General features: G+C 44.1%; 1 protein-coding gene across 1 annotated transcript in view; it reads left to right on the top strand.

Moving 5' to 3' along the window:
- Positions 1 to 24,124, top strand: part of USP39 (ubiquitin specific peptidase 39) — a 28,655-nt gene extending 4,531 nt beyond the window's left edge. The window contains exons 4-13 of the mRNA XM_035001156.1: positions 556 to 692; positions 1,883 to 2,035; positions 6,685 to 6,910; positions 8,185 to 8,262; positions 9,489 to 9,556; positions 10,079 to 10,267; positions 15,756 to 15,898; positions 19,950 to 20,085; positions 22,252 to 22,338; positions 23,607 to 24,124. Of these exons, the coding sequence (XP_034857047.1) occupies positions 556 to 692; positions 1,883 to 2,035; positions 6,685 to 6,910; positions 8,185 to 8,262; positions 9,489 to 9,556; positions 10,079 to 10,267; positions 15,756 to 15,898; positions 19,950 to 20,085; positions 22,252 to 22,338; positions 23,607 to 23,654 (1,265 nt within the window). The 3' untranslated portion in view covers positions 23,655 to 24,124. The remainder of the gene's footprint in view (positions 1 to 555; positions 693 to 1,882; positions 2,036 to 6,684; positions 6,911 to 8,184; positions 8,263 to 9,488; positions 9,557 to 10,078; positions 10,268 to 15,755; positions 15,899 to 19,949; positions 20,086 to 22,251; positions 22,339 to 23,606) is intronic.
- Positions 24,125 to 24,958: the final 834 nt, after the last annotated feature.

Below are 24,958 nucleotides of genomic sequence, written 5' to 3'. Positions count from 1 at the left end.
GAGGTCAGGGTAGGACTTGAACTGGCAGGACATAGGGGGTTTGAATGGGTTAAGGGAGAGAGATTCTAAAAAGGAGTGGCAACGTGAACAAAGGTATGTAGGTGCAGGATTGTCCTGAACGTGGGGGTTTGGAAATTCAGGACTGAATGGTGGTGGACTGTCATAGGATGTTCATATGTGTATATGTACGTATCTGTGCATGTCTGTGCATTTGTTATATATGATACATGCACAGATAATCTTAATTTTAGGTAATATGGAACTAACTTATACACTGCTGCACGCACACACAAATTTCATATTTATGTGTATGAAATTAGTTTCCCTAACAATGTCTTATGTCAGCCAGGGAATAAAGCACTAATGCGCTATTCTTCCTTGCTAATTTTTTGATGAGAAGAGTTCATGTAAGAGATTCATTGCACGGATGGCATAATACTTTGTTTTTGCTGATATTAACATGTTCCAGGACAAAATTATGAAAGGAAAATCCAATTTGATTTGTTCCTCTCTGGCATCTGCCCTACACTTACAGCCTTTCATCCTTCCCTCCAGGCCGGGGTTTGAAGTCTCATGCCTACATTCACAGTGTCCAGTTTAGCCACCATGTCTTCCTCAACCTCCACACCCTCAAGTTCTACTGCCTTCCAGACAACTATGAGATCATCGATTCCTCGCTGGAGGACATCACAGTATGTCCAAGAAGGGCTGGTTTGGAACTAGTTTTCTTGGGAGCCATCCCAGGGCTCCTGGGGATCTGCCTCACACGAGGTTAGGGAAGAATTTCAGTCCTTTAGGCTTGTAGAGGCTTCTTTTCCTTTTGGAGGAACCAGGGAGATGTGAGTAAGAAGGCCAGGATTCATTATTGTGGTCTGTGGTCTGCAGCCTAGCTGTTATTTCTGCTTTTAATGTGAGAGGATTAAAGGAATATGGCTACCTTCTAATTGGGGTGAAAGCATTTTTGTGAAATATATTCCCTTTCACACTTTGGAGTAGGGATACGAATTGGGCCTGGTGTAGGACAGTGGATACCAAGCTGCATACCAGCTCCTGGCTAGTTTGATATGATGTGGCCAGAATGGCCAGTGCATCCCATCTGTGGTCTCTGGTGTGTGATCTGTGGCAAGAGTCACTGTACTTAAGTGGGGAGCATTAAAAGTCTTGGGTGTGATTAATGTTGGAACTGTTACTACTTTCCTTTTTAGCAAGTGTCTATATATTCATGCTGAATGCTCTGTTCATTTTTAAGGAAAGCTTGGTGTTTAGAGTGTTTGAAACATTGTTACTTTTATAAGTTTTATAGACCTATTAATAGTTGAGGTTAAAGTAGTTACAGTATTTGGAGAGAGAGAAACTGAAATAAATGCAAGGTTTCAAAGTGAGTTAATAGAGACCTCTGTTCAGCCCTTTATGTGATGACCCCCGTAGCTCTAGGACTGGGTTCCTGCCCCTCCAGCCACAGGGAGTTCATGAGATCTCAGGTTTGCAGAGGCAGGGAGACGTTCCCGCACCTGCGCTGGTCTGTGCTGGCTCTGTTAGTTCCCCCCTGAGACTCAGACTCCTGCTGCCTGCAGAGACCTGAGTGTCCTCCAGTTTCTGACGGTCCTTTGTCATGGAGTTGGCCAGACCTGAGGTCTGAGGAAAGACCTAGATTCAGTGATTTTGGGTTAAACACAGAGATCCCCTTCTGTATTAGTAATGTGGGGAGGGCCTATTCTATGTTACCTCAGCCTTTATACCTATTGTTGGGAGCCCTTTAGGTGTGTGATGAGACATTCATGACCAAAGTGTTTTTTGTTTTTGGGGAGAAATTGCTATTTCAGATATATCTTATGAACTCTGTAGACAGCCCTACAACTTGGAATTTTCTTTTGCTTTGCAGTATGTGTTGAAGCCCACTTTCACAAAGCAGCAGATTGCAAACTTGGACAAGCAAGCCAAATTGTCCCGGGCATATGATGGTACCACTTACCTGCCAGGCATCGTGGGCCTGAATAACATAAAGGCCAACGACTATGCCAATGCTGTCCTTCAGGTAGGATCAGGATGGAAACTGGGGGAGGAGGTAACCTGGGAACACTATGAAGGTGAGTCAAGAAATGACTCCGTTCTGGTATAGTCAGTGGTTCTTGGAGACACCAAGTCTTGCGGAGAACTGTACTTGACTCTTTTTTTTTTTTTTTAAGGTTTTATTTATTTATTAGAGAGAGAGAGCACGAGTGGGGCAGAGGGAGAGGGAAAATCAGACTCCCTGCTGAGCAGGGAGCCTGACATGGGGCTTGATTCCAGGACCCTGAGATCCTGACCTGAGCCAAAGACAGATGCTTAACCGACTGAGCCACCCAGGCACCCCTGTACTTGACTATTCTGCACCAAACAACATTCCTGTGTCTGCTTAAAGGGCTGCTGCCAAATGGTGAGGCCTTTTCTAGCCTTTGGGCTCAGGGCCTCTGGGGTTTTCAGGGAATAAAGGATAGAATGTGTGTGTGGCCTGGTAGTACCAAAAAAGAAACACATGCATGAGATGATTTTTTTTTTTTTTTTAATAGTGCGGATGTTCCTTGTGCTGGTTTTCTGATGTCTTGATCCTGCTCTTGTGCTTAAGCCCCAAAGTGGGGAATGCAGAAAGCCAGAGTTGTCCTATTTGCAATTAAATTTTGTTTTTTTAAAAAAGTATATGAGTAATATATACACATTGTAGAAAAATAAGAAAATGTTGGTAAACACAATTAAGAAAATTAATAATCTTGCTTGATTGACAAGAAAATTAATTAAAAAAATTTATAGACATAAACACTTACGGGGTGGGTGGAAGATGTAGAAAGTATAAAGTAAAGGCTTCATTCTTTCCTTTCTCTAGTACTCTGTCCTGGGCTGGCTTAAAAGCATATTATGAAAGGGGCGCCTGGGTGGCTTGGTTGGCTGAATGTCCAACTCTTGATTTTGGCTCATGTCATGATCTTAAGGTTGTGAGATTGAGCCCTGCTTTTCAGGCTCTCTGCTCAGTGCGGAGTCTGCTTGGGATTCTCTCTCTCCCTCTACTCCTCCCCCTGCTCACGTGTTCTCGCGCTTTTTCTTTCTCTAAAATAAATAAAATCTTAAAGGTATATTATGAAATCAACACAGGCATACTTCCTTATTGCGCATTGCTTTATTGTACCTCCCAGACATTGCGCTTTTTACAAATTGAAGGTTTGTGGCAACCCTGTGTCGAAGAAGTCTTTCAACACCACTTATCACTTCATGATTGTCACATTTTGATAATTCTCACAATTTATTATTATATTTGAATTGCTGCAGTCGTATAAAATGTTAGTGAATGAGGAGTTGCTTCTTATGGATGGGCCAAGAAAGTAGTTTCTTGATGGAATCTACTGGTGAAGATGCTGTGAGGATCCAGGACGCCTGGGTGGCTCAGTCGGTTAAGCGTCTGCCCTCGGCTCAGGTCATGATCCCAGGGTCCTGGGATCGAGTGCCGCATCGGGCTCCTTGCTCAGCGGGGAGCCTACTTCTCCCTCTGCCTGCTGCTCCCCTGGCTTGTGCACTGTCTCTCTTTCTGTCAAATAAATAAAATCTTAAAAAAAAAAAGTTGCTGTGAGGATTGTAGAAGTGACAACAAAGGATTTGGTATATTACATAAACTTAGTTGATAAAGCAGTAGCAAGGTTGTAGAGGATTGACTCCAGTTTTGAAAGTTGTGCTGTGGGTAAAATGCTGTCAAACAGCATCACGTGCTGCAGAGAAATTGTTCATGAAAGGAAGAGTCAATTGAGAAGGCAAACTTCATTGTTGTCTTTGAATAAGCTGCCACAGTCATCGCAGCCTTCAGCAACCTGATCAGTCAGTAGCCATCAGCGTGGAGGCAAGACCCTCCACCAGTAAAAAGAGAGTGACTCATTGAAAGCTCAGATGATGGTTAGCATTTATTAGAGAGAAGGAGAGAGAGCGCTTAACCCACTGAGCCATCCAGGTGGCCGGATGGTTAGCATTTTTTAGCAATAAAGTATTTTTAAATTAAGGTATGTACATTGTTGTTTTAGATATAAGCTATTGCATACTTAATAAATTATGGTATAGTGTAAATATAAACTTTATGATGCATTGGGAAACCCAAAAAATTCATTTGACTCTCTTTATTGCAGTATTAGCTTTATTGTGGTGGTTTGAAACCAAACCTGTAATACCTCTGAAATAGGCTGGTACCTCTGCTTTTGCAGCATCTTTAATGATTACATGTTAGTCCATTTCGTGGATGAATTATAGCTTAATCATCACCTCTTGTATTAATGTATCTAGGGCCTAGATTCTAGGCTGTAGGGTGTTTATAGCAACTCACAAACCCATCAACAACACAAGAGAGGGTTCTTCATTTTGCATTGTCACTGTTACACTGTTATTTTTTCCCCCATTTTGATACGTATAACATACCTTTTTTTTTATTAATTTCTAAAGTTGATTAGATTTTTTCATGCAATGTTGGGCCATACGTGCTCATTTTTCTATTGGTGGTTTATTTCACTGGGCTCTAAGAGATATATATTAGCCTTTTTCTGTTGTATGTGTTGCAAATATTTCCTTCTAGTTAGTTCCTATAGGAAGTTTTTATTTATAAAATAAGTAGATGAACAAACCCTCTGTGATATTACTGCCACTAGAATGGGATTGAATGGATGAAGTTACTCCCTCTGGAGGCTGATTAATTTCTCCCTGATACTTTTTTTTTTTTTTTAAAGATTTTATTTCTTTATTTGAGAGAGAGACACAGCGAGAGAGGGAACACAAGCAAGGGGAGTGGGAGAGGGAGAAGCAGGCTTCCCGCTGAGCAGGGAGCCCGATGCGGGGCTCGATCCCAGGACTCTGGGATCATGACCTGAGCCAAAGGCAGATGCTTAACAACTGAGCCACCCAGGCGCCCCTCTCCCTGATACTTTTTGTAATGGTTGCTGAAGCCGGAGAGCAACCTCCCTCCACAGCTTGGATGACTGAGAACTAGGAAGAACTTTATCCGTACTCCTTTCCTTTAGAGAGTAACTAGTTTTTTTAAATAATTATTCTCTATGCATGAAGTCCTTGTTTATCTGAGCTAAACTTGTGGGGGTTTTCCTAATCATATCTGTTGTTATGGTGCTCCCGTGTCCTGAGTTGTCTTCCTCGAAGATGCCTGGGTTTATTGTGTTTAGTAGAAATCTTGGTCCTCCTTTCTAAATGGATTACCTCACCACAGAAGGTTGTGCTCATAGTAAGCATTGTGTTCACAAACCCATCAGGAGGGGCCTGCGGGCAAACTATTTATTTTGGGTCTGTTCTGTGGTCTTCCTCCCAGTTTTGTAGCTCACACTAATGAGCATGTATTTCTTCCTGAACCAACATGGCTAGTCTTTATCTTTTTGCTTAATGAGCTAAAATGTATTTTTGTTTTCCTAAACCTTTTGACCATTTCAATTCTAACAGATTTTTTTTCCTAAGATTTATTTATTTGAGAGAGAGAGCGCGAGATAGAGCAAGCACCGAGCAGGGGGGGAGGAGCAGAGGGAGAAGTAGAAGCAGACTCCCTGCTGAACACGGAGCCCCATGTGGGGCTCAATCCCAGGACCCTGGAATCATGACCTGAGCTGAAGGCAGACCCTTAACTGACTGAGCCACCCAGGCGCCCCTTGATCCTAACAGAATTAATCATTTTTACATATATGTTCATTTTGTGTCATTTTTATGTATAATTCATTTTTCTTTCATTTTATTTTATATTACCGTTCTCTTAGTAAATACCACTTTGGGAAAAACACCAACTTTTAAGATGATTTCAAACATAGTCACAGGACTGATTAGAGTAAATAAAGGAAATTATTTTTAAAAAAAGTTGTTTAGGGACCCCTCGGTGGCTCAGTTGTTAAGCATCTGCCTTCAGCTCAGGTCATGATCCCAGGGTCCTGGGATTGAGCACGGTGTCAGGCTCCCTGCTCAGTGGGGAGCCTGCTTCTCCCTCTCCCACTCTCCCTGCTTGTATTCCCTCTCTTGCTGTCTCTCTCTGTCAAATAAATAAATAAAACCTTAAAAAAAAAAAGTTGTTCAGTGGTGAATAAAATCTAAAAAAAAGTTGGTCAGTGGCTAGGGACTTGAATACTTTTTTTTTAAACTTCCGTGGGGTGCCTGGCTGGCTTAGTTGGTGGAGCATGTGACCCTGATCTTGGGATTGTGAGTTCAAGCCCCATGTTGGGGGTAGAGATTGCTTAAAAAAAAAAAAGTAAAATCATTAGATGTCTGGGTGACTCAGTCAGTTGAGTGTCTGCCTTCGGCCCAGGGCATGATCCCAGGGTCCTGGGATCGAGTCCTGTATCGGGCTCCTTGCTCAGTGGTGGGCCTGCTTCTCCCTAGGCCTGCCACTCCCCCTGCTTGTGTACTTCCCCCCACTTCTGACAAATAAATAATAAAATCTTAAAAAAAAAAGTGAGATTTAAAAAAAAAAGTAAAGTCTTAACAAAACTTCATCATGTCTACATCAGTAAAGTGTCTGCAGAACTGGACTTTATGTGACTTAGTACAGAGGATGTTTCTATAACATGAACTTTAAACCTGAGCATTTCCTTCTGACTCTTGAAGGCCATCACAGGCCCAGTTCTAGTAGAAGAGCTTGTCCCCAGGGCTGTGCACAGGGGCCCTGGATTAATTGGAGTGTTCAACTTCCAGGCTTTGTCTAATGTTCCTCCTCTCCGGAACTACTTCTTGGAAGAAGACAATTATAAGAACATCAAGCGTCCTCCAGGGGATATCATGTTCTTGTTGGTCCAGCGTTTTGGAGAGCTGATGAGAAAGCTCTGGAACCCTCGAAATTTCAAGGCACATGTCTCTCCCCATGAGATGCTTCAGGCTGTTGTCCTTTGCAGCAAGAAGACCTTTCAGATCACCAAGCAAGGTAAGGAACGAGTCTTTCATCTTTTCTGATGGTGGGGCAACAAAACTAGTTTGATGAGCAGATTTACTTGTGCTTGCAGTGAACTTTGTAGTAACTGGGTGTCTAGTTGATAGCGTGATTGGGTTCCTCACTCCTCTTTCATCAGCCTGCCCTGCTCAGAGTCCTGAGACTTGAGCTGGATAGAAAGTCGGTCTTATTTGGTAAACTAAACTGTATGGCTCAGGGGAAAGCTAGGAGGCTGGGAAAGGCACCAAGCTTGAAGCACTTGCCACCTTTGCTTCTCATTTTGTTATGTTGCAGACTAGATATTCCGATGACCTATTTTGACTCTTTTCATCCCTCCAAGTCCAGCTAATTATTGCCGTGTGAGTAAAGTGGACATTCTGGAGCTCTTAGCGCCTGGATCTCATACAGTGTCCTCTTGCCTCCTGTCCGTTTATTCACCACCTCTCCTGCTGCTGTCATAGGTTTTAGAGCTACGGGGATAAGCAGCACAGTGTTTTTCTTCCAGGAGCTCCCATTCTGGTGGGGAAGATAGTTGTGTAAAAAGGTGACTCCAGGGTGTAAGTGCTGTGCCAGAGGAAGTGAAGTGTGCTCTTGGAGGGGGCGTGGAGCAAGGAGCCCCAGCTGAGCACATGGGCGGCCGGCTGGGTCGGAGCGGAGGAGGGGCTAGCTGAGTTCCAGGCACAGCGGAGCTAGGTCGGGGCTGGGCACTCCAGGTAGAGAGGATGCTGCCAGCAGTGTGGATGTGCCTGGAACAGATGGAAGGCTGCCAGTAGCTGGGCGCTTGGAGTCCAGCGGACAGCGTGAGAGCTGAGGTGGGAGGGAGGGACTGGATCATCTTGTTCAGGTGCCACTGGAAGGAGCTTGGGTTATATCCTGACACCAGTGGGGAGTGAGTGAAGGCTTTTAAGCCAAGATGTGACATCAAACTTAGTTTTAAAAACATGATTCTGGCTGAGGAGTGATTTAGAGGAGAAATTCAATACTGGCTTTTGGTGGGTGGTGAGAGACAGGTTTGAAGTAGAGATGATAATTGAAGGTCCTGGTTGGGTCAGAGAGCCCAGAGAGAGAGTAGAGATCAGAAGACTAAGAGCTTGACCTTGAGGAGTGTCAGCATTTAATGGCCAAATAGAGGAGGATGCCCACGGGATGGGATGGTGTGGCCTGAAGGGAAGGAGGAAAACCAGGAATGTGGCGTCCTGCCAACCAGGGCATGGTTTGGGTTGTACTAATTTCCACCTTCGACATGCCCCCCCTTCCTTCTTTTCCAGGGGATGGAGTTGACTTTCTGTCCTGGTTTCTGAATGCTCTACACTCAGCGCTGGGGGGCACAAAGAAGAAAAAGAAGAGTAAGTCATGTTCTTTTGTAAAAGAGAGCTCTTTTTTGTTTGCTTCCTTTTAGGGGCACTTTGCAACTTCCCATCCTTTTCTTAACTGTTGATTTTTGGTGTCTCAGGATAGTGTTTATGTACACGTGAGCTAAATTTTATTCCTGAATAGGCTCCTCTCCATTTAAAAAGATTAGGATATGGTTAATCCAATGGCATGCTTAATACATGGAAATGGATATAATTATACTCTAGAAACCCTGACCCAGTTCCACACTGAGGGGCTGGGCAGCATGTTGTCAGCTGCTAGTCTGGTAGTGCAAGAGTTGATGTGAGGAGGGCTCACTGAGTGTTTGCCTGGCTTCTAAGTTGACTGGTAAAGCAGAGTGAAAGCTGGTTCCTCCTTCTGGGCCTGTACTTGGAGAAATGAGGCTGGCCTCCATACAGATTCTCAGACTTCAAGTCCTGTGTCCCTTAACATCCATGGTGGCATATCAGTAGTTAGTTTCCATGAATGCCAGAAATAACTCTCAGCTTAGAGACTACCAAGCTAGATTTATAATTTTGGAGACTGAATGCAGTTTTTTATCTTGTCCTTTTCCTCGGTTCTGCTGGTGTTGATGTTTATTTTTATTTTTTATTTTTTTTGGTGTTGATGTTTATTGATGTGGAATTGTGGGCTGGTGCTCTTTCTACGAGGTGGCCCTGCCTCTTCCACCAGATGCCTTCAACCTGTGCCTCTGAGTTCTGTTACTCGTGTCCTGTCCGGATTCTAGAACCCTGTTGTGCTCTCCCTCTTTGCTTTGGGTCTCTTCTGCTCCGTCCCTTAGTCTGGATTTTCTTTTATGTCTAGCACAAGGTGGACTCTTCCTTTGCACACAGCATATGGTTATGGGAAATTCTTTGGTCGTGTCTTGGTTTGCTTGTGAATTCTTTGTGATTCGTAAGTCCCTAGGTTTTATAAATCATTCATTCGTTTCAGACACACTTAATTTTTCTCTTATGGGCCAGGCCCTGTGCTGGAGGATCAAAGGGCATCTTGTGGAGAAGAAAGCCATAAAATAATTATTTACACAAATAATGATGAAGGTGGTGGTATGTGTTATACAGGTACTTCTGTGTTTAGTGAGAGCTTTGGGTCTTATGCTGGAAGATGCTGGTTTATTTCAGAAATTTAGAAGTTAGGACTATATTTGGAAACGCTGCCCAACCTGACAGAATTTGCATTTTGATTCCTATTTGTACAGCTATTGTGACCGATGTTTTCCAGGGGTCCATGAGGATCTTCACTAAAAAGCTTCCTCATCCTGATCTGGTGAGTGGGTTGAACCTGACTCTTGGCCTGATTTCTCTTATCTGAGGGGATTTAGGGTTGACAGAGAGGCTTAGAGATCTGTCACGTCCTCTTGCCCCAGGATGAGGTTCTGTAAAACACTGGCCAAGGGACAGTTCCTCAGGTTCCTGTCATGCCAGTGTGCCAAAGTGTGGGAGTTATGGGAGGGTATAGTCCGCTGGTTAAGTGGCCCGGCCACTGGGTGGTGCTGGCATGATTTTTCAGAAAGCTCAGGTGAGCTTTCTAGATCATCTGAAAGCGTTTTAAATATTCTGGTATTTAAATAAAATCTCTTTGAAGATGGAAACCCATCAGTTTTTACATTACCCTAACGAGGTAGGTGATGCTGCTGCCCATGAAATGCTCAGTTTCTTGGACACCCTCTTCATTCACTTCAAAACAAAATGAAGTAAATGTAACAAAAACATTGTTTCTTTCCATGTGTGTGGTGGTCTCTGTACTGCTCACACTCCTTCCCTCCTTTCTCTTCTCCCTTGTCTCTAGCCGGCAGAAGAAAAAGAACAGCTGCTGCATAATGACGAGTACCAGGAGACAATGGTGGAGTCCACCTTCATGTACCTGACTCTGGATCTCCCTACTGCTCCCCTCTACAAGGACGAGAAAGAGCAGCTCATTATCCCTCAGGTGCCGCTCTTCAATATCCTGGCCAAGTTCAACGGCATTACAGAGAAGGTATCCCATTTGCACAGCTGCCCTGCTGATGCTTCTTTCTCTCTTGACTTTTTCAGTTTCTTTTTATATGTCAAAGTCGCCACATAGGTGGAATGCATTTACCATAAAGCATATTATCTGTATTGAGCCTCCCAGACTCCATTGCTGTTTCTAGCTGGTCACCCCAGCTCTTAACTTGATTTGCTGTGCCCTCTCTTCTACTTTTCATATGTTCTTTTAACCCTAACCATCTGCCTCTGGGTAGGTTGGAGAAAGGAGGGGGTATTTAGGACAGTAGAAACTCAGAAAAGTAGGAAAAACTCCCATCTTTTAAAAAATGTAGTGTTGGGGCGCCTGGGTGGCTCAGTCGTTAAGTATCTGCCTTCGGCTCAGGTCATGATCCCAGGATCCTGGGATGGAGCCCCACGTCGGGCTCCCTGTTCGGCGGGAAGCTTGCTTCTCCCTCTCCCACTCCCCCTGCTTGTGTTTCCTCTCTTGCTATGTCTCTCTCTGTCAAATAAATAAATAAAATCTTTAAAAAATAAAAAATGTAGTGTCAGCATTAAAGTGGAAAAAAACAGAGCTAAGATATAAATAAATAAATGGAAAGAAATCATTTGTTCTCATTGTCACATTACTTTTCTTTTTTAAGATTGATTGATTGATTTGAGAGAGACACCATGTATATGCAGGCCTGCAAGCTGGGTGGGGGGAGGAGCAGAGGGAGCAGTGATTCTTAGAGACACCAAGTCCTGCTGAGAACTGTACTTGACTCATTTTTTTAAAGTTTTATTTATTAGAGAGAGCACGAGCTGGGCGGGGGGCAGAGGGAGAGGGAAAAGCAGACTACCTCCTGAGCACAGAGCCCGATGTAGGGCTCAATCCTAGGACCCTGAGACCATGACCTGAGCCGAAATCAAAAGCTGGCCACTTAACCGACTGACTACCCAGGTGCCCCTGTAATATTACTTCTTATGAAGTTAAAAGTATCTTTTTATCTACTGAATTAAAGTTTCTTGGTTTAATTCTCTTCTTCATGCTAGACAAATTTAATCCTTTTGGTTCTGGGAGAATTTACTAAGAGAATTTTTTTTAACTTAATGTTTCATTCCAAATCCTTTCTGCCCGTTCTCTTCATTAGTTAAGATTCTTTTGTTTTCAGATATTAAATACCAACAAAAAGTTCACTAAAAGAGGAATTTTACTGGAAGGCATCTCCTTAGGATCTTAGGGAGACTTGAACTGAGCAGGACTTGGGAAGGACAGAACGAGAGTGAGGGGGCTGTCAGAAGTGGCGGTCTGTTGATTGTCCCTGGTACAGGCTGCTATTACCTTATCGCCAAGGCCCAGCCTCTGCCGTGCTGCTCTGGGTTCCTCAGGGGGAGTTGAAAGGCCTGCTTGAATCAGGTGTCCTTTCTGTTCAAAAACCCCGTGACTAGGGGCCTTTCCTTGAAAAGGCTGAGTTGTGAGGTAGGCAGCCATCCCAGCACTCTAAAACACGCCTCCCCTGACCTCCATCACTATTTCCGTCCAGTGCCCAAGTCCGTTGACTGTTAGCACGCTTAGGAAGCACAACAAGCCCTGGGTATCCATGGACATTGGCAGCTGCCCCCCTCTCTCTCTCTCTCTCTCTCACACACACACACACACACACATGCACGCACAGAGATTGGTAACAGTGATAACCTAAGATGTCTAATCTGCTGTTTAGACTCATTTCATTTTAGGGAGGTGAAAGAGAGACCTTAGGGTTTGTGTAGCTCAGTTTCTTTATTTTATAGTTTTAATGACAGAGCTGGGAATTTAAACTCCGATTTTTCATCTGGCATTTTCAGCCATGCCACTCTTGGTCCCTATTATCACTGTTCAAACTTAAGTAATATTGAGATTCTCTTGAGCCCTCAGTATTGATTTACATTTATTTTTACTATAATAATACTTAAGTTAGTATAAATGTAAACTTTGGTATAAGCTCATTATACTTACAGCTTTTTTTTTTTTTTTTTAGATTTTATTTATTTATTTGAGAGAGAATGAGAACTAGAGAGAGAGAGCACATACATAGAGGGAGATGGGAGAGAGAAGCAGACTCCCCGCTGAGCAGGGAGCCTGATGTGGGGCTCAATCCCAGGACCCCGGGATCACGACCCGAGCCAAAGGCAGACACCTAACCGACTGAGCCACCCAGGCGCCCCTATACTTACAGCTTTTAAGCAAGTATGAAATTATAACATATTTATAAGTTATGCAGACAAAATTTTAAAAGCAATAAAAGTGATTAACAGTGTTATTACAATGTGATACATAGTTACAGCCAAATTGTTCCTTGCTGTATGAATGTGGTACTGCTGTCCATGGTGAAATTCTTCCTCCACGTTTTCTGGAACTCCTGAGGAAACTTTTATGTTAGGCTGTGATATCATTTATGTGTTAAATCCTTCCCTAGTCTGAGATAATTAAAATGAATGCTTCTTGTGAACACTAATTCATAGATTCAGATGTGGATAGTGAAATCTCTTAGCATTTACCTGATTAAAAAAATTTTTTTGTGGCGGAGGGGGAGGGCGCCTGGCTGGCTCAGGGAAGCGTGCAACTCTTGATCTTGGCTTTATGAGTGTGAGCCCCATGGTGGGTGTAGAGCTTACTTAAAAATAAAAACCGTTAGGAGCGTCTGCCTTTTGCTCAGGTCATGATTTCAGGGTCCTGGGATAGAGCCCCACAGCCCTGAATCGGGCTCCCTGCTCAGTGGGGAGTCTGCTTCTCCCTACTGACTATCCTCCCCTCCCCCCGCTCATGCTCTCGCTCACTCAAATGAATAAATTTTAAAAAAAGTAATAAAAGAAATTAAAACCTTAAAATTTTTTTTTTTGAGGGGCGCCTGGGTGGCTCAGTTGGTTAAGCAACTGCCTTCGGCTCAGGTCATGATCCTGGAGTCCCGGGATCAAGACCCACATTGGGCTCCCTGCTCAGCAGGGAGTCTGCTTCTCCCTCTGACCCTCCTCCCTCTCATGCTCTCTGTCTCTCATTTTCTCTCTCGCAAATAAATAAAATCTAAAAAAAAAAAAAAAAAAATTTTTTTTTTCTTGCTTTTAACACAGTATGTTATTTCAACCACACAGAAGTTACTTGATACCAACAAAAAGATATTTTTTCCAGTAGTGCTTATACCTATAGATGATCAAATATTTACCAGAAAGGTGTGCCTATGCTCTGTGTAGTAGAGATGGAAAGCTTATTTCTCCAGTGCTCTCAGGTTACTCATCATGTGACAGGACAATTTGATTTAAAAAAACATAACAGGGGACGCCTGGGTGGCTCAGTCAGGCACCTGCCTTCGGCTCAGGTCACAATCCCGGAGTCCTGGGATTGAGTCCCGCGTCGGGCTCCTTGCTCAGCAGGAGTCTGCTTCTCCCTCTGCCTACCACTCCCCCTGCTTGTGCGCTCTCTCTCTCTCACTAAATAAAAAAAAAAAAAATAACAGCTTTATTGAGTATAATTCATACACCATACAGTGAACCCATTTAAAGTTTATAATTGAATGGTTTTTACTATATCCACAGATACGTGCTACCACCAGTTAGTTTTAGAACATTTTCATCATTCATGTTTTTATCACCCTTTTGTTACCTCTCAACCTTCTCATCTCCCTTAGCCATAACTTCTAATCTACTTTCTGTCTCTCTGGATTTGCTATTCTGGACATTTCATATAAGTGGAATTCTGTAATATGTGGTCTTCTGTGATTTGCTTCTTTCACTTAGTGTAATGTTTTCAAGGTTCGTCCATGTTGTAGCATGTGTCACTACTTCATTTCCTTTTTGTGGCCAGATAACACCCCGTTGTGTGAATACACCATATTTTATTTATCTGGCCATCAGTTGATGGACATTTGGGATTGTTTCTACCTTTTGGCTACTGTGAGTAATGCTGCCATAAATATTAGTCTACCAGTTGTTCCGTGAACAGTTTTCATTTCTCTTGGGTGGTAATTAAGAAGCAGAATTGCTGGGCTGTATGGTAACTCTTCTGTTCAGCCATTTGAGGAGCTGCCAGGCTGTTTTCCGAGGTGGCTGCAACGTGTTGCACCCCCATCAGCAGTGAATGCGTGTTCCAGTTTGTTTGCATCTTCACCAACACTCGTTACTGTTCGTCTTCTGGGTGAGAGGCATCCTAATAGGTGTGATGTGGTAGCTCATTACGGTTTTGAGTTGTATTTCCCTGAAGACTGATGCTGTTAAGTCTCTTTTCATGTGCGCATTGGACCTTTGTGTATCATCTTTGGGGAACTGTCTACTCAGCTCTTTTGTATATATTTTAACTGGGTTATCGTTTTATTATTGAGTTGTAGGAATGCTTTATATAATCTAGATTCCAGTCCTTTATCAGCTGTCTGAATTTGCAGACATCTTCTCCTCTTTGTAGGTCGCCTCTTCACCCTCTTGATAGTATCGTTTGAAGCACATAAGCCTTAAGTTTTGATGAAATACTGTCTAGGTGTTCTTGTGAAGTGTGTGCTTTTGTTTTCATATGTAAGAATCTGCTGTCAAATCCCAGGTCGTGAAAATTTACCCTATGTTTTCTTCTAAGACTTTTGTAGTTTTAGCTCTTACATCTGCTGGGATACCGTCAATAATGAGGGGTCCCTCACTGCTTCAGAAGTACTTGTTCTGTGCCTATCTGCCTCTCCTGGTCAGGATGTTCTTCCTTATTTTGAATTCAGTGAGACTTTCTTGGTTTTATATTTTATTTTTTAATTTTTAATTTTATTTTTTAAAAATATTTTATTTATGTATGTGAGAGAGAGAGTGAGAGAGAGCATGAGTCAGGGAGAGCGGCATAGGGGGAGGGAGAAGCAGACTCCCGCCGAGCAGGGAGCCCAACGTGGGACTGGATCCAGGACCCTGGGATCATGACCTGAGCTGAAGGCAGATGCTTAACCGACTAAGCCACCCAAGCACCCCAAGACTTTCATGGTTTTAATTCTGCAGTTTTTAACAAACCTCTTTTTCATCGGACATTTTTGTTTTCCTTGTAGAAACAGATCCCACATTGCTGTGGGTGGAGTTCAGCAGTATGCTCATGTGCTGGAGTAAACACGGCCCGTAGCTGTATTTTAGGCAGCCGTAGCCATGTTGCTGTCCCTAAGCCTTTATGTGGCTTCTGGGATCAGGTGTCTTCTGAATTTTTTTTTTTAAGATTTATTTATTTATTTATTTGAGACAGAGAGAGAGAGAGAGAGTGCATGAGCAGGGTTGAGTGGCAGAGGCAGAGGGAGAAGCAGACTCCCTGCTGAGCAGGGAGCCCGATGTGGGGCTTGGTCCCAGGACCCTGGGATCATGACCTGAGCTGAAGGCAGACGCTTAACCAACTGAGCCACCCAGGCACCCCGTCTTCTGAATTTTTAAGCGCAAGGCAGAATTATATTTAAAAATCTAAACCAAAACAAAACTCACTCCCCTCCCCCAATACTCCAGCACTAATTTGTTAATTTCCTTCTCACTCTGTCTAGGAATATAAGACCTACAAGGAGAACTTTCTAAAACGCTTCCAGCTCACCAAGCTCCCTCCATATCTCATCTTTTGTATTAAGAGATTCACTAAAAACAATTTCTTTGTGGAGAAGAATCCAACTATTGTCAACTTCCCTATTACGTGAGTATTACACTGCTTCACTTCCTCTTAGGGGGAATGAGCTTGAATCTCTTTTCATACTTTTGTACCGTTATTCATTTTGGACTGTGTTAGAGATTGCTGGGAACAGAGGCTACTTACACTATGTAAGTTAAGGGTTGTTGTTGGAAGGATACAAATATTTCAGGGACTTCAAAGATAGATGTTTACCTTGAGGCAGTCCTTTCACCTTCTCTCCTGTTGCTTGCTGGGCAGTGTAGTCTTTCATGTAGGGAAAAACTGTTGATGAAAGTAGGGCAGGACCGGTAGGATTCTGCCTGGCTTTGAAGATGATCCCGAGCAGTTAGAGTCTGTACTTCTGTTTGCTGGTCTTTGCATCTTCTTGCATACTGTAGTTAGTCACAGACAGTGGGGATGGTTCCACATTTGTCTTGCCATCTTGGGGTCCTTCCTTATTGGTGAGAAAGGTAAATTTTGATGTATGGTCTTGTTTTTAGTTTACCATGCAGTTATCTTTTTTTTTTTTTAAGATTTTATTTCTTTATTTGAGAGAGGGAGAATGAGAGAGAAAGCACATGAGAGGGGGGAGGGTCAGAGGGAGAAGCAGACTCCCTGCCGAGCAGGGAGCCCGATGTGGGACTCGATCCAGGGACTCCAGGATCATGACCTGAGCCGAAGGCAGTCGCTTAACCAAACTGAGCCACCCAGGCACCCTGCAGTTATCTTTTTATGAACGTCTATGAGTATTTTATTTTATTTTAAAGATTTTATTTATTTGACAGAGAGAGACACAGCAAGAGAGGGAACACAAGCAGGGGGAGTGGGAGAGGGAGAAGCAGGCTCCCTGCCGAGCAGGGAGCCCGATGCGGGGCTCTATCCCAGGATCCTGGGACCATGACCCAAGCCGAAGGCAGACGCTTAACAACTGAGCCACCTGGGTGCCCCGTCTATGAGTATTTTAATGCAAATTGAGAGGAGTTGTACCAGATGCTTTCATTTTACTACTTTCTAACTCAGTTCCTGCAAGATCCTTTTGGGGGTAGACAGTTGGTTTTCGGTTCTCAGGAGACATGGTTTTTCATACTCTGAAGAAGATACCTCTGAGAACACTGAGAAACCTGGTGGCAGGACTGGCAGGAGGAGTGAGGGTCTCTTTGCTGGTGTTTAGGTCAGAGTGGAGCCCTAAGGCAGCTTCTTGTCGAAAAGGATTTGGGTGGATATATGACAGAATTAACTTGATGTTTAGCTCAGGGTTGTTTTTTGTTTTTTTGTGTATTTCCCCCCAAACCCTCAGAGTAGTTTGGGAGCTGTAATGTGTAAATGCTCATCCCTTCCTTTCTTTGTCTCTCCATCCCTCTCCATTTCTCACTTGCCCAAACCACACCAAGACTGCCAATTTTCTCCTTTGAAAATGGTTCCAGTTCTTAATTCTGGTAGTGTTTAAGAGGGTAGTATCAGAAAGTAAAGAGGCCTGAGTGCTGTGCCATCCTAGCTGTGGGACTTTGGGCAGGTCATTGGCATATCTTCTGGAGTTACTCTGACATGGACTTTTGTGAATTTGAAAGTCCATGTAGTGGGGTTTTCTTTCTGAACTGGACTTTTGTGAATTGCCACAGTCATCAGTGTGTTCGTGGGAGGAGGGAGTGCTCTTGACTCAAGGGCATTTCCGGAGGAAGGAGGACTATGTGTCGGTAATAGTTCCGGCTCAGTCACCACAGAAATGGCCTTACTCCATTGGCTTCTTTTATATTGCATCTGGAATGTGTTTATTTGGTAACTGACTTCAGTAGTTTGTCCTTTGGAAAGCTTGCTTTTGAGAAGTTGAGAAAAAGATGAATTCTTAGCTAGTCAGTCTTTTAGAGACCAGTTCTGGAAACCTGTACTTTAAATGCTTTATGCATTATGGTTCTAGATTAGCTAAAGCCTCCATTTTTTTTTTTAAGATTTATTTATTTTAGAGAGAGAGTGCGTGGTCGAGAAAGGAGAGAGAGTGATTACATGTGCGAGCGGGGAGAGGGGCAGAGGGGGAGGGAGAGGAAGAGGGAAAGAATCCCAAGCAGACTCCACGCTGAGCAAGGAGTCTGATGTGGGACTCGATCTCATGACCCATGAGATCATGACCTGAGCCAAAACCAGGAGTCGGATACTCAACCGACTGAGCCACCTAGGCACCCCTAAAGTCTCCACTTTTTTGAAAAGGACCCTTTTTATACCTAATTTTTCTCCTGTGTTTTATTCATAACACATCTTTTTACTGGAGATTGATCAGACTTGCAGTGATTAGGTGCCTTCTGCTCATTTGGAGGTAGGTTTTTGGAGCACGGGATTAGAGCTGCGCTTCCAGCTAATAGGTGTTCTCTGAATTGGGCTGTTCTCATTGGGAGAGGAGTATAGTGGGCTCCTTTGGCTGTTTTCTAAAACAGAATGATTTAACATGTATTCATTCCCTTTTATCACTAAACGGTTTTGGTTCAGTCTTGAAAGCTTGAGTACTAATACTCGTGAAGACTCTCTAGGACTTGTTCAGACAAACAAGTCTGGACAGCTGTTGTTAAAGCTGAGGAGAGCTAGCTTGAGAAGACAGCTCTTAGCAGCCAGCAGGCCTTCCGGCTCTCTGGAGCTCACGTGGATTTCTTTCAACTCCTATCTAAATTATCTTTAACAATAAGTGTTGCAGTCTGTATGGTACACTGTCGGTCTGTAGAAGTAAATAGCTATCACTAACATGAAAGCTATATAATATAATTAGAACAAAGTTGCATGTTAATTACTACATGGTTTACATAGAAAGTTTTTGTATTTTTGGACAGGTAATATATTCACAGTCTGTAATTCAGAGGGAGATACACATTTGGAAGTGACCACGAACATGACCGCTGTTAGCATTTCCTGTGAATCCGTCACGGATGACGTTATTGGAGTTCATGTTTTGAGTGGTAGTACATCAGATGGCATGTCAGTTCTAGAGATACTAGAAATATGATACAGTCTCTCTTATTCTTGCTAACACTCTGTTTCCCTGTTTAACTATAGGAAGGTTCTTCACAATTGTCTTTGTCCCATCTTCATAGTTGACATTTATCATAGCATTTGACTTTGCAATAACTGGTATATACATTTATACTTCAACTGATGGTTAGAATCCAACACGTAAAACACAAAAGGAGATATTATTCCACATTCAAGAATGCGTCTCTATATTTGAAAGTGAATGTTTAGATATTCAAAATAAAATAGATATTTTGAAGTCCCAATTGAAGGAACGTAGTCAGTAGTTTCTTTTGGCCACCAGAACTGAGAAATTGGGAAGCTGTGGAGTAGCCAGGGTGGGTCACCTAAAGAACAGAAAGAAGGGCTGCAAAAGGAGGGAGAAGGACAAAGCCGATGTCAGAGCAGAAAAGAGGTCATGCAGCTCCCTTGGATCTTGCTTCTTCTCCAGGGCCTGGTTCTAGCCACATTTCTACTTTATTTTGAGTAAATTCCCCTTCTGTGCTGAAGCTACTGGTCTGCCTGCTTTGCCATATTGGAATTGTGAAAATGACTGTTTACAGTGGCCACTCACAGAATCATGCGGTCAGGCCTTCTATAGCCAGAGGCTAGGGACCGGGCATCGACTGAACACTGCAGCTGTGGGATTACCACAGAGGGCAAAGGTGACGGGTTACTGCTGTTGTCTCCCTTAATCCTCACCATCTCCTTCGAGATGGTGATGCTCCTTTTCATTTCCTAGAAGAGCCTTCGGCGGTGTAACCTGCTCAGATTCTCACATACCTCTGAAGCGACAGAAGCCCTCATTCCAGTTCTAATCTGAATGATGTGAGGCCCTGCATCTTTTATGGCTAGACATGCTTTTACAGTGTGCTTTCCCCCTAGAGCCAGTCTTTCTAGTTTGCGTCATGTTTGTGGCAAATTATGTGAATTTCCACCAACCTGGGCTTCCATGGCTCTGCAAGCCTACCTAGATCCAGGCTGCTAAAATAGGGTTCAGTAGCTCTGTGGTCCATTGATGTTGGACTGTTTCCCCGTCTGTAGTCTTTGTCTGATCTTGTGGCTTTATTTTCATCATCCTTAGAAATGTGGATCTGAGAGAGTACTTGTCTGAGGAAGTACAAGCAGTGCATAAGAATACCACCTACGACCTCATTGCCAACATTGTCCATGACGGCAAGCCCTCGGAGGGCTCCTACCGGATCCATGTGCTCCATCATGTGAGTGGCATAAATGGGGGTTGTTCCTTTGGCATTTCAGTGGGCAGCTCTCTTCAGTTTGCCTTATCTTGACCTTGACTTTGGTATTCTGCAAGTAATAGAGCTGTCAGTGGTTAGTTTTGGGCAGTGGTTCTCAATTTTGGCTGCACGTTGCACTCACCTGGGGAGATTTTTAAATCCTGTTGCCTGGGCCACTCCAGGCCAGTTACATTAGAACAGTGTAATTTGTGCCTGTTGGTTTTTACCTGGAATAGAGGCCAGGGCTACTGTTAAATATCCTGTAGTGCACAGGCAGCCCCCATAACAAAGAATTATCTGGCTCAAAATGTCAGTCAGTTAAGAGACTGCTTTAGATTATGTGGAGGTGGGAACCAGGCAGCATGGTGTTAAAATTATCTGGGAGATTCCATTGTGCAGCCAAGGTTGAGCACCACTGTCTTAGACTAGAGCCTTACCACCTGAAGTGGAATCCTCGAACTAGCAGCATTGATATCATATGAGAACTCGCTAGAAATGCAGAATCCTAGGCCCCACCCAAACCTACTGAATCAGAATCCGCATTTTAACAGGACCCTCTGGTATGTAATTAAAATTTATGAAGCACTGGTCTAAAGGTTTCTTTCAGCTAGAAAAACTGTTTTGAATTTGTCTCAAGCTGAAAATGGATGAAACATGTACTTAAGATATATTTGGTATCACACAGATTATTAATTAGCACAGGTTGTTTTAATTTGATTAGTCTTCTGGGTGTAATAACTAACTCTGTTTAGCAAGTATTTTACTGTGCGCTAGAAAGTATGCCAAGTGCTTAATGTATGTTCATCTCATTTGTATCTTTTTTAAAAAAACGTATTTATTAATTTGAGAGAAGGGGAGGAGTGCCCAGGGAATCCAGCACAGGGCTTGATCTCACGACCTGAGTGGAAACCAAGAGTCAGATGCTTAACTAACTGTACCACCCAAGCGCCCCTCATTTGTATCTTTATTATTTAAAAAAAATTTTTTTAAATGAATTATTATTTTTTTTAAAGATTTTTATTTACTTGACAGAGAGATAGCGAGAGCAGGAACACAAGCAGGGGGACTGGGAGAGGGAGAAGCAGGCCTCCCGCCGAGCAGAGCAGGGAGCCTGATGCGGGGCTGCATCCCAGGACCCTGGGATCATGATCTGAGCTGAAGGCAGACGCCTAACAACTGAGCCACCAGGCACCCTGCATTTGTATCCTTAAAACACACCTCTAAGACAGGTGTTAGTACCTTTTTTTTTTTAGATTTTATTTATTATTAGAGAGAGAGGGAGAGAAAACATGTGAGTGGGGCAAGGGACAGAGGGAGAGGGAGACAGAATCTCAAGCAGACTCCCCTCTGAGTGTGGAGCCTGACGCCGGGCCCAATCCCAGGACCCTGAGACCATGACCTGAGCCAGAGTCGAGCTGGCTGCTCATCTGACTGAGCCACCTGGGTTCCCCTGGTTTCACCATGTTCTTAACCAGGCCTCAAAACAGGAATGGGTGCTTGATTATGTGATCCTGAGCTTTTGTTATGTTTCCTGTATTCTGAACTGTTGGACTCTCTGAATATCTATAGTCTGTAGTATCTGCCTTTGGCATTTCTTTGAAGTTTGGATGGTTGAGGCAGGTGAGCTTCCAGTAGTGCCTCTGCCATAATCCAGAAGCCTCTTTGCCCCCTCGTGTATGGCAGCATGAAGTAAAGTAGATTTGTTGTATTTGCAGCACTGGTTTTATAGGCCAAAGGAAACTGGTTACTATTTTGAACAGTGTCCACCAAGGACACTTCTCTTGGCTATTGCTGTGTTCTGTGGGATGGAGGGTGGGGATGTGTACCTTAGGCTTTCCCAGTGGTTAACACTGCACCTGCTGAGTGTGTCTAGTCTGTCACCTAAATTCTTCTTAAAAGTGTTGGGAGACTCCATTGTACTTCAAGGAATCCTCGGCAGGGATTGCGTTTGCCAAGATCAGCACCCCAAAAGCTCTTTAAATTGATTGATGCCATGCAGAAGTCATGCACCCTCTTAATTATGATTCTTGCTGAGTGGTGGTCTAGCAGCTATTCTTCTGATTCTTCTCACTTTTTGCTGCGATCCTTTCCTTCTACACCTTTTGGTTTTAGGGAGCAGACTAACCCATCCCTTCATACTTTTTGCAGGGGACGGGCAAATGGTATGAATTACAAGACCTGCAGGTGACTGACATCCTTCCCCAGATGATCACGCTCTCGGAGGCTTACATTCAGGTGGGTTGGCCACAGACTTGGTGCGCGCTGAACAGATAGGGTGTGGGGCCAGTGAGGGGAATGATGTGGGTGAAGGCAGGAAGTGGGATTGAGTCAAAGCCTCGGTTAGGCTGGGTACCTGTTGGAATGCACAGAGGAGTGAGGTGGGCCCAGATTATATGGCCCTGAGAGCCCAGGGGTGATTGCTAGAAAAGAGAAGGGCAAGGAAGTGTGAAAGATTTGTGGGTGAGCAAGGAGATTATGTGTGTGGCCAGGTTAGTTTTGCGGAGGTGTGTAGTCTGATTTCAAGGAGGAAGAGCCTAGAATAATCAGGACCCCAACTAGGAGTCGGCTCTGAAGCTTTCCCCAGCATCCCAGGCCAAGTGAGTGCTCTTCGTGACCCCACAGCGCTTTCTTCATGTCTTTGCCAGAGCACCAACCTTATTATTTTAACGTCTTCTCTATTGGATCGAGAGCTCGTGGAGCGGAGTATCTCTGTTTCTCTTTATAACTGCCCTGGTACCTAGCAAAGAAGGAAGAGAGAGACCAAGCTTTGTTCTGTTTTGTCTTGTCATACCATACATTTATTGACAAACACCGAGTATGTTGAACTCAAGAGTTTGATCCGTTTTTCAAGGAGACTGCACCTCTTAAAGTGCTCCTTTTCACATCTGCTTAATGGGTTAAATAAACCATAAAAAAGCGTGCAGGACATCCAGATCCAGAGTACAGAGGCATCATAATTAGGAACTGCCGCTTGGGCTCCACCAAAAATGGTAAATGCCTTCCTGGGCCCTCCTCGTAGGGGCTCCTCCGGAGCGCAGAGCTTGCGAGCCTCGGGCCGCTCTGTCCTGACCGAGGGCTGTTGGAACTTCTGCGAAAGGCGCGGCGATCCTAGACAGTAGAAGTGGCAGCACCACACCACATCCTGCTCTTTTAACGACCTTGTTCCCTGGTGTCAAGAAGCTATAGCTTCGTGAAAAAGAACGGAGACACTTCTCGTTCTAGAGATAACACTTCAGTGACTTTGTGGTTATAGGCTTAACTTGGAGTTCCTTTTTAGAAAGCGAGTTTGGCATGGGAAGTTAAGAAGGAGAGAGGCGGATGGGTAGAAAGATAAAAATCAAGCCAAAGGGAATTTTCTGAAAGGATTGAGTTAGTTTCAGGGGACAGACAAATAAGGATGTGGAGCGACAGGCTGTCCCTCGCCTAGGGTAGAACAGGTACTTGATAAATGTGTGTGGATTGAATGTCAGCTCCTACATGTCTGTTGTATTCATTTCTTACAGATTTGGAAGAGGCGAGATAATGATGAAACCAACCAGCAGGGGGCTTGAAGGAGGAGTTTAGGGTTTTGCTCCCCAGGGCTTTGGCTGAAGATGTAATAATAGCAAAGCTGTAGCTGACCATAGGCTGACTGGCACATTCCCTGAGCCAACCCGTTTTGTGGGTTTGGGTTCACACCAGGGCATCAGAGGGGCCCACCCGCCTGGGATGGGTCTGCACCGTCACCCAACTGTCCTGAGATCAGTTGATTATAGATTGATGCTCCTTTCTCCTTCCTGTCTAGCTCCCCTCTAGTTTCAGCAGGCCAGAACTTTTTAGCAGATGTGTGTAATATCTTTCTGGGCATCTGGGAGTATCTGAAGGGCAAGATGATGTCTTTTACACATCAGAGCCTCAGGATTTTAGGAATAAGAGCATGAAGCCAGTAATATCCTTCTTCCATCATAGGTGTTTTTCCTGTGGTTCACTTCATTTCCTGATGTGTATTTTGGAATGGATTAAATGTTTTCCTGTTTTTAAACCAGCTTCTTGTTTTATATCCTTCCCTTAGGCTCTTGTCAGCTTGTGGGTGGTGTGTCATTTGGGATACATTTTTGTCTCTAGGTAACAAAATATCTGACTAAAGCAACCGATTCCTGTGCTTAACTAGAAAGGTGGAGGTGGGCGGTTTCAGGCTGAGGTGCAGGGCTGTGTGAGGGAAGGGGGGGAAAGGAAGGCAGGAGGGACATTCGACTGCAGTGCAGTTCTGAGAAAGTCTCAGCCAGGCCCCTGGGGTCCCAGAGCAAAGATTGCCAGTCAAAAGAATCAAGCAGAAATGGCTTTCTTCAAGCTCAGTCGTTGATTAGAACCAGCCTGGAGAAAGTGTGGCGTCGGCCCAAGCACGGTGACGGAGCTGAGAATGGGGGCGATGTAAAGGTGCAACCGCTGGTGGCGGTCAGCCAGCCACCGCGAGGTCTCTTAAAGGGAGGGAGGAGCCCTGCACGTCTGTGGCTGCCACCCTTGACTTCTGGGAGTCAGCGCTGTCCCTGTTTGCCTTTACCTCTTTGACAGCTTCCGGATGTCCCTTGCTGACTCCTCTTCCTCTCTCCGGCCGTTAAAAGTTGAGATTCCTCAGGACTCAGTGCTGGGCCCTCTCCTCAGTTTGCTTTCTCCCTAGGCCATTTCAAGTATGTCCATGGCTTCACTTATCCCCTAAGGGGGATGGCTCCAGTCTTAATCCCAGACTTCTCTCCGTTCTTCAACTTCAGAGCCAACTGCCTCTTGATATATTTTAGATGTCTTAAAGTCAGTTCAAAGCCAACGTTGTTCAAAACTGAGCTTGTGAGTTTTCGCCTTAAACTTGGTCCCTTTCCAG

Source organism: Mirounga leonina, unplaced genomic scaffold (genome assembly GCF_011800145.1).
Source record: "Mirounga leonina isolate KUSES-001 unplaced genomic scaffold, KU_Mleo_1.0 Mir_125, whole genome shotgun sequence".
Taxonomy (NCBI): domain Eukaryota; kingdom Metazoa; phylum Chordata; class Mammalia; order Carnivora; family Phocidae; genus Mirounga; species Mirounga leonina.
Note: the sequence above shows the minus strand (reverse complement) of the source record. Positions and strands in the feature narration are given on the sequence as shown.